Genomic DNA, 9,361 nt, shown 5'->3' with positions numbered 1-9,361 from the left:
GCTCAAGCCTGTAATCCCAGCACTTTGGGAGGCCGAGACGGGCGGATCACGAGGTCAGGAGATCGAGACCATCCTGGCTGACACGGTGAAACCTCGTCTCTACTAAAAGAATACAAAAAAACTAGCCGGGCGAGGTGGCGGGCGCCTGTAGTCCCAGCTACTCGGGAGGCTGAGGCAGGAGAATGGCGTAAACCCGGGAGGTGGAGCTTGCAGTGAGCTGAGATCCGGCCACTGCACTCCAGCCCGGGCGACAGAGCGAGACTCCGCCTCAAAAAAAAAAAAAAAAAAAAAAAAGATGGTAATACATCCCAAAGCAATCTCTAGATTTAATGTAATTCCTATCAAAATCTCAGCTGCTTTTTTTTTTGGAAGAAACTGATGAGCAGATCCTAAAATTCATTTGGAAATGCAAGGAATGCAGAATAGTCAAAACAGCCTTGAAATAGAACAAAGTAAAACTTATCACAACAAAGCAACATTGATCAAGGCATTGTGGTACTGGCATAAGGTGAAGGTCAATGGAATAGAGTCAAGTGCCCAGAAATAAACCTGTACATTTTTGGTCAACTGATTATAAATAAGGGTGCCAAGATAATTCAATGGGGAAAAATAATGTTTTCAACAAATGGTGTGGAGACAACTGGATATCCACAGGCAAAAGAATGTGGGCTCTTATACCATACACAAAACTTAACTCACAACAGATCAAAGATCTACACGTAAGAGCTTAAATTATAAAACGCTTATTAGAAACCAGGTGTAAACCTCTGTGATCTTGGATGAGGCAATGGCTTCTGAGATGTGACAGCAAAAGCATAAGTAACAAAAGGAAAACACAGATAAATTGCTGGACTTCATCAAAGTTAACTTTTGTGCTTCAGAGGACACTATCCAGAAAGTGAAAGGACAGTATGGAAGAGTTTTTGCAAATCGGCCGGCATGGCGGCTAACACCTGTAATCCCAGCACTTTGGAGGCCGAGGTGGGTGGATCACGAGGTCAGGAGATCAAGACCAGCCTGATCAACATAGTGAAACCCGTGTCTACTAAAAATACACAAATTAGCTGGGCGTGGTGGTGGTCTCCTGTAGTCCCAGCCACTCAGGAGGCTGAGGCAGGAGAATGGCGTGAACCCGGGAGGCGGAGCTTGCAGTGAGTCAAGATTGGGTCACTGCACTCCAGCCTGGCAACAGAGCTAGACTCTGTCTCAAAAAAAAAAAGAAAAAGAAAAAGAAAAAAGAAAAAAGAAAGTTTTTGCAAATCACATGAGGATCTAGTATCCACAATATACATATAAACTCCTGGCTAGGAGTGGTGGCTCATGCCTGTAATCCCAACACTTTGGGAGACCGAAGCAGGAGGATTGCTTGAGGCTAGGAGTTCAAGACCACCATGGGCAACGCAGTGAGAGCTTGTCTCTACAAAACATTTAAAAAATTAGCCAAGCGTTGTGGCGTGTGCCTGCAGTCCCAGCTACCTGGGCGGCTGACGTGGGAGGAGGCCTGAGCCCAGGAGTTTGAGGCTGCAGTGAGCTATGATCATGCCACTGCACTCAGCCTGGGTAAGAGCAAAAGCTCATCTCTAAAAGACAGAGAAAAAAACTGCTACAACTCAAGACAAATATTCAATTAAAAATAGGCAAGAGATTTGAATAGACTCCTCTCCAAAGAAGATACACAAACGGCCCGTGAGCCAGGAGATGTTCAGTACCCTCAACGCTGCTGTGGACATGTGTGCACGAGCTTCCGCATGGACAGGTTTTCACCTCCTTTGTTTTATACATCGGAGGGGAACTCCATGGGTGAACCCTGAAAACAGAATGCTAAGTGCAAGAAGCCAGGCATAAGAGGCCACATGTCGTATGAAAAGCCAGAAACAGAAAGCAGATGAGTGAACGGTTCACTAGCCTTTGTGTTTGTGTTAAAAACAACATTTGCATAAAAGTGGGTTTCCCAGAGTTCCTGAGTGGTCGCCTCCCAGCTGGGGAATGCAAGCTCTGAAAGCTGAGCTGCACGCACACTCCGTCAGTGCTGAACCCCGCACCACGACAGGCACTGGCCTCACGAGGACTCGCAGATACCCTCTGGAACAGCGCTGCTGCCTGTGTTCACATCTCCAGGCCCGAGGGCCTCTTCTACGAGGACAGACCCGTCACCAGATGACGACGAACCCTGTCGCAGCAGCACGGCCAGACCTTCAGGGCATTTCAATGTGCCATTTCTTTACATCAAACACAGTAATAGCCAAAGCATGGTTACTGCCCAGACCCACGCCCACTCTGCTGTCCTGAGACACTGGCAGAGGGAGAAGGTGCTAATGGCCAGTGCACTGGGCCCAGCTCTCTAGTTCAGTGCATAGTTAAACTGGTTTGAAAACTTCTCGTGCTTCTTCTGGTCCATCTGGTTCATGGCTGTCACGACCCTCCGCACAGCTGCTCTGTGGGGAAACAAGGCAAGATGTGACCTGGGAGGCTTCCACCAGGGGCCTGGGCTCCCAGTGGTGGCATCACCAGGGTTACGCACTGGTCCTGGGGCAGCTGCTGCCCTTGGATGCTAACTGCCTGTGGGTGCCACCTTCAGAGAAAGATGGGCGACAGGACCCTTGGCCCTGTCCCAAGACAGAGGCAGGCTTGGAAAGGGCCACCCAGGTCCCAGAGCTGGGGTCTGTGGCGGGTGGTTCTGTGCGGTGAAGGTGGCCCCAGCCCCACCTTGGCACTTCTCCTGTGGCCTCCCACACTCCGGGATGAGGGCACAGCTTCCCTCTTGGTCTCCTGGGGAGTGGCCTTGCAGGAGATGCAGCCAGGAGGCATGAGGACGGCCCTGCCCACGGCTGCACGCACAGCTCCGCAGCCAGGGACGGAAATGTGGAGGGCCGCAGCAGGGAGGTGTGCTGTGCTGACCAGCTCAGGTGCCGCGACGCACGACGCTGTGGAGCCAGCAGGGCCTGAGGCCACAAGGTGGTGAAACCGCCGCTCAGCTGCGGCCCTGTGGGGCTGCCAGGCACTGCTATGGGGGCCCCTCAAGGCAGGGTTTCGCCTGTGGTCACCCCCGGTCCTTTCTGTAGGGAGGGCTCTGGGCCACACAGCTGCTGTGAAAAGCCAGCCCCTGCCATGGGCTTCCCTGCCCTCATGAGACACAGGGAGGGGGCCTGGCATGGGGCCACGGGCCGTGCCTGCTCCTGCGCATCAGCACCCAGGCTGGCCTCTGCCCTGGCTGGTCCACAGGAAAACAGCCTCATCGTGAGCTACCAGGGGTCGAGGCGCCTTGTGCGGCTGGCTGCCATGATGGGTCCAGCTCTGCGCCAGGGGCCCCAGGCAAGCCTCTCCACAGCCCCCACCAGCACCCCTGCCCCGCCCAAGCAAGGCTGTGGATGCGCCGCCCACAAGCCCAGGGGATGCGTGGTCTGAGCGCTGCGAAGGCGCCTCCCGCCCGAGCCCATTCAGGTCGGTGCAAGGTCATGCTGGCCAGGAGGGGCCGCCTCTGCCCGGCGCACTCAGCACCCTCCAGGGGTGTCCAAGGGAGGGTCTCTGGGACGGCGATGGGTGGGGCCACCTCACTGGCGCTACAAGATAAACCTGCACCAGCAGGCACTTGGCACAGATGTGGGAGGGAGTCAGCAACCTCAGGTGGCTTCTAAGCAAGCATTCTGGATTTTCTTGGGCGAGAGTAAGGCAATGTGAAGACAGAAACACAAGGCCATGCGAGTGGCTGGTGCCCCAGCCGACAGACCGCATGCAGGGATGTCGGGCTGGTGGGCTTCGCACTCTGGCCCTGCCAAGGCCTCACCAGTCACACAGGCCCACGCTGGGCTGCAGAGACACCAGGCCAGCCTCCCAGAGCCAGTGCTCAGAGCAGCCACGCTGGGACTGGGCTCTGCTGGGGCTGATGCGTGGACCCCTGTTGTGGCCGCCTTTGCAGTCACCACCCTCCCTGAAGTCACCACTGCAGAAATACGCAGGCACTGACCTGGGGGCACCGCCAGGCAAGGGAGAGACAAGGGGGCTCACTCTTGTGAGCCGAGGCCTGTGTCCTGGCACGGCTCCCCCAGGAAGCGAGGATGACGGTGCCTGGTGGTCGAGCCCCTCTTATCCTAGGGAATGCTCAGGGGCGTTCCTGACCAGACCCTGCCTGCTACCCCTGCTGGCTGGCACTGCCCCTCCCAGGGGAAAGGCTGGGTGGTCCCCCAGGGGAACTCAAAGCAGGGGAGCCCCTGGAAGCCCCAGGTCCCTGGAATATCTTGGAGCTCAGAAGGACCCCCTCGAACACCCTCACGTTGGGGCCACGCGGTGGGAGGTGGCCCAGCAGCCACTCTTACTTGGCGAAGACTTTTCTCCCAATGCGAGCGCGGGCAGTGTCAGCCTGAGCCTTCAGGTTGGTGAGGCTGGGGTACCTCCTCTTCTTCCCCCTGCCTTTCCCGCTGTACCTGGACGAGCCAAGATCCTGCCCTGTGGCTGCCTCCACGTCTCTCATCAACTCAGGGTCCTGCCATTCTGCAAACAAAACTCATGCACTTCAGGAAACAGCTGGCACTGACCACAGCCCGTCTTACCCGAGGCCCCCAGGAGGGGCTCTTGGTCTCGTCCTGACAGCGGGGCCGGGTGGGCTTGCCTACAGCCGCACCCTGGCACCAGCAAGCCGAGAGGATGCTCGGCGGGTAGGGTTCCCTGAGCAACAAGCTGGGGAGGGTGGGCACACTGGTCCCCGTGGGGTGAAGGCGACACAGAGCTCGTCCCCACTGCCCCACACTCCCACAGGCCCCTGCCGCCCAGAGATGGGGAGCCGGGGCTGGGCCCAGAGGCCACTGCTAGGGCACCCATGGACCTCCCAGGCTGGAAGGCGGCCAAGGCCAGTGTGTTGGCGGTTGGTGCCATCCGCAAGCTACTTCCTTGCCTGCAGGCTAGACCGTGCCCCACTAGGCCAACTGTGGCCCTGCTGGACGCGCCTGCTGGTGGGGAGGTATGTGCGGCAAGGCTGGGCCCAGCATGATGCTCAGCAAAGGGCTTTTCTTTTTCGTTGATCCAAAGATGACCTGGCCTCAGGCCTCAGAAATGCTGGGTGGGGCTCTCCTAGACAGAACTGCCCTTCCCAAGCAAGCCAGGCATTGTCTGCTTGAGGCCCTGTGGCAGTGAGGGGTCACAAATGTCACCAGCCCCACTGAGCAGCCTCCCAGGCCCACAGCACCCACTGTGCAGATGGGCACCGAGGCCCTCAGGGGTCACAGGCCCAGGCTTCCCGTGGGGTTCCCCACACAAGGCGGAGGAAGGCCTCCACCAGGTGTGGTACTGGTCGGGCTCGGAGAGGCCACCCGACGGGACTGTGATGGCCGAGGGACTTACAGACAACCCTGACTCGCAGAAGGGGGCTAGGCACTGATGCTCCAGAGGCACCTGCTCCTGCAGACAGGACCCCATGAGCTGAGCCAGTGGGACCAGGCCACGGGGGCACATCCCCGGAGGGATGCCTACGCCTCGGACTGATGGCCAGGCCTCCCAAGCGGGTTCTTTGAAGTGAAGGAATACGGGGCCCACAATTCAGATACAGGAACGATTAATCCAAGATTAAGGAAAACTGTCCAAACAGTTTATCTCCCAGTAATAAGAAGGCGTCACAGTTTAGGAACCCAGTGAATGGAGCAATTGTTTAAATACAACGAAAAGGCGCCGGCACCCAGTAGAGATGGAGCGAGCGTCTCAGTGAAATGAAGGAGCAATTTAAAAGCCTTTGAGAAAAATCAATAGATGCTGGGAAGCGCCTTCCTGGGCGCTGACGGGCCCTGTAGCACACGCACATTGTCACTGAGGTTAGCGCCAGGGAAAGGAAAATTGCGCCCTGCGCGAGGGAGGCGGGGATCAATACTGTAGTTAGTAGAGATGCTATTTCACATCTGACTGGCCAGCGCTGGCCGCAGCCCGCGGCCTGATACCTGTTTGTTAACAAGTCACCAAGGGCTGGAAAACCAGATACTTTTCAGGGTTGACACAAAAAATAGGCACTTAATTTGCTCCTGAGTGTGAGCCCCAGGGAAGGCCTCACCCAGAGACGAGCAGGTCAGGGCCCTCCCACCGCCCAGGGCTGAGCTGCTGCCTCTGGGCTTCAGGCTGCACTCAACATCCGCCTCTCATGACCGGAGTGCAAGATGCCCAGGAGCCATGACAGAGATGGCTTAGAAGGGCCCCCGGGCCCCCAGCACTGCTCTTCAAGACAAGGTGTGATCCCCCGACTTCAGGCCAGGGCCAAGCCTGCAGGCGTGGCCACTCTCCAGAAGGGATTGAGGCTGGCCGGGGCTCACGCCTGTCATCCCAGCGCTGTGGGAGGTGAGGCAGGAGAATCGCTTGAGTCCAGGAGTTCAAGACCAGCCTGGGCAATACAGTGCCATCCCACCTCTACCAAAAATAAAAATACAAAACTTAGTCGGGCACGGTGGCATGGTAATTCCAGCTACTCGGGAGGCTGAGGCAGGAGGATGGCTTGAATCTGGGAGGCCATGATTGTGCCACTGCACTCCAGCCTGGGTGACAGAGAAAGACCCTGCTTCAAAAAAAAGCCAAATCAGATTTAAAAAGGAGAGAGAGAGTCTGAGGCTGGCCAGGGCCTCTAAAAACAAAGTCTTCCTTAGAAAACAGAAACGCACCCCCACACGGGAATGAGCCTTCGGGGAGGCATGGGGGGCAGATGAGCCGGGGGAGGCATGGGGGGCAGATGAGCCCGGGGGAGGCAGGGCAGGCAGATGGGCCCGGGGAGGCATGGGGGGCAGATGAGCCCGGGGGAGGCAGGGCAGGCAGATGAGCCCGGGGGAGGCATGGGGGGCAGATGAGCCCTGCTGACGTGGCAGTGCTGCCCCACAGTGGCCTTGCTGTCTGGGGCCTCTGGGCACCCGCACTCCTGCTGCCACAGCAGTGGCCACACGCCTCCTGGACAGAGCTTTGACCACTTGCACACTGAGGCAGGTGCGGGGCACGGCTGAGGAGGCCAGAGGGGTTCCTGGAAGCCACTCCCAGCTCAGCCCCATCACTTCTCTCGCCTCAAGGCCTTCACCTGCCTGAAAACACGAGGAAGCAGGACCCAGCCACACAGATGGCACCTGTGGCTTCGTGGCCCTGGGTGCCCACCTCCCGGTCGGGGTCTCATGAACACATAACTCCCCCTGAAGCCGGAGCCTCCTCTGGAGCCCCCAAATCCAACACCCGTGGGGCAGCATCCCCTCCTGATTCCACCAGTTACGACCGAGGGGCATGTAGCTCTGTGGACTGAGCTGGCAGAGAGGGTGCTCTATGACTCTGCAGACGCACCCCGGGCAGCCAGTGGCAGTGAGTCCCAGGCTGTGCCTCCCACGGCACCCGCCCCACCCGCCTGCCCAGACCTACCCGGGCGCTCCTGCTTCTGCAGCTGCCGCCGCTGCTCGCGAGCCCTGTCCTCCGGGTCGAGTGGCCTCCCTTTGTCGTCCCTTGGAATGATCTTCCCGTGGAAAGGGCACTGCACAGCGAGGACATGGTGGCTGACAGCGGGGAGGGGTCCACCCGCCTTGACCACCTGCCCCACCGCAACTCAGGCACAAACAGCGACCAGGGAGGGCAGCATCGCAGAGCCAAAGTGTACACAACCCTGGAATCCTCAGGGGAGGGCGTCCTGAGAGTCGTGTGGGTGGCTCCATCCCTCCCCTGGAGCCGGGAGCTCTTGGGCAGCTGTGGAGAGTTTAGGCCTCCCTCACGCCAGCACGGCCACAGCAACCCTCCTGCACCACGCCCAGCTGCCAGGCTGGGAGCTGCCCTGGCCCCCCGGCCTCTCCTCACTTTTGAGGAGCCCAGGCCCAGCACAGACCCGGGCTGCAACCATGGAGGACACTGTGTGTCTCGGCCCCTGAAGAGTCCCCAGGCCGTGTACCCAGGTGTCAGGCTTCAGGGCCCTAGGCAGGAGCCCCAGACACCATTCTGATGACCAACGGCTGAGCAATTTCTGCCCACCACGGACAAGCCCCTTCCACGGGCTTCTCAGTGCTTCCCCACCCAGGGCAGGGGCAGGTGGGGCTCGGCACCCCTCCGGCTGCCCCACCCTGGTCCAGCCCACGCCCACCCCTGCCCTCAGGCCACGGCCTTACCTTCAGCCGATCTTGGCGCTCACAGAGCCGGCCGTCTGGCCTTGGGGCGCGACACCGGTGCCGCACAGGCTCAAACCTCCCTGCAAAAGTGATGTGGCGGCTCCGAAGCATCTCGGAAACATCGGCATTGACCACTTCCTCCTCCACCTCGCTGGGCTTCCAGAAGCGGTGCTCGGAGTCAGATCTGCAGACAGAGCCAGAGGCCCTCAGAGCATCTGCAGGGACCCCAGAGGAGCGTGGCCACGGTGGTGCAGGCACAGGGGAAGGCCAAACCACCGCAGCCCAGCCACCCGACCCCGCCGACAGCACGCAAGCCAGAGAACACGGTCGCTCCTGCCTGGGTCTGAATTCTGACGCCACATGAACCAGCTGCAAGACCATGGGCACAACTGCCACCTGCAGGATGGGCTCTCCCTACAGGGCAAGGGCGACAGCCGCTGGGTCCTTGAGGCGTGACCTTGAAGGTTTACGGGACGTGCACGTGAAGGTCGTCTTTCCACTGCAGGGGCGTAAGGACAGGGCGGTACCGCACCCAGGAAAAGCAGTGGAGGCTGTTCAGCCCTCGGCAGCACAGAGGGACCAGGGGCTGGAGACCAGACTCTGCGGCCCTGGGTTTCCCAGGCGTCCCAGGTCTCCCAGGCGTGTCCGGTCCCATGCTCTGCTGCTGTCACCAGCCTGATTAGAGATGCTTTCCTGTGGATGCCACAGGATGGGGGAGCTGGGTGAGAACTATGTTCTCAGAGAACTATGTCCCCTGCCCACCTGGATGCCCAGGCAGAGGAGAAGTGTCTGAGGGGAACTCACACAGACCTGACTGTCCCTGTGCTGCCACCAGGCCTCCTTCTAGGGCATACAGCCACACTTGGGGCCAGCAGGAACCGGGGAGGACAGATGGACAGTGCCAAAGGCTCCCAGTGATGAGAGACACCACTCACCGCCTGCTGACTGGGGAATGGTTGGCTCTGCCCAAGGCTCCTGGACTCCCACACCCTGTGCCCGAGGGTGCTGGAGGAGCAGAGCCCAGCAGCCCTGCCCTCACCCCGGGTCCACAGACAGGAGCACGGCCCCAGGCACAGCCCACACTAGGGAGAAGGGACTAGCAGGAGGCCCTGCCCTGGGGCTCCCTGGACCTCATTTCTGCACCCACCTTGGTCTGGGATGAGGCGGGGTTGGGATAAGGCAGTGGGTGGGAACGCAGGCAGAACGTGCTGTCTGGGGCTTTGGCCCCACTTACAGGGAGAGGCATCTCGGGCAAAGCCCTGGTGGAC

The 9,361-nt window shown here is 59.2% G+C and overlaps 1 protein-coding gene across 5 annotated transcripts in view; it reads right to left on the bottom strand.

Moving 5' to 3' along the window:
• Nucleotides 1-228: 228 nt before the first annotated feature.
• Nucleotides 229-9,361, bottom strand: part of UVSSA (UV stimulated scaffold protein A) — a 41,561-nt gene continuing 32,428 nt past the window's right edge. For 3 of the 5 annotated variants that reach the window (XM_033213431.1, XM_033213434.1, XM_033213433.1), the window contains exons 11-14: nucleotides 8,094-8,277; nucleotides 7,363-7,471; nucleotides 4,314-4,488; nucleotides 1,165-2,435 (exon numbers count right to left, since the gene is read on the bottom strand). In XM_033213431.1, the coding sequence (XP_033069322.1) occupies nucleotides 2,342-2,435; nucleotides 4,314-4,488; nucleotides 7,363-7,471; nucleotides 8,094-8,277 (562 nt within the window). In that variant the 3' untranslated portion in view covers nucleotides 1,165-2,341. Of the gene's footprint in view, nucleotides 2,436-4,313; nucleotides 4,489-7,362; nucleotides 7,472-8,093; nucleotides 8,278-9,361 lie in introns of all 5 variants that reach the window. The other 2 variants (XM_033213432.1, XM_033213435.1) reach the window with 2 other exon arrangements.

This window comes from Trachypithecus francoisi, unplaced genomic scaffold (assembly GCF_009764315.1).
Source record: "Trachypithecus francoisi isolate TF-2019V2 unplaced genomic scaffold, Tfra_2.0 Lachesis_group1, whole genome shotgun sequence".
NCBI lineage: Eukaryota > Metazoa > Chordata > Mammalia > Primates > Cercopithecidae > Trachypithecus > Trachypithecus francoisi.
This window is presented reverse-complemented; position numbering and strand designations above follow the sequence as displayed.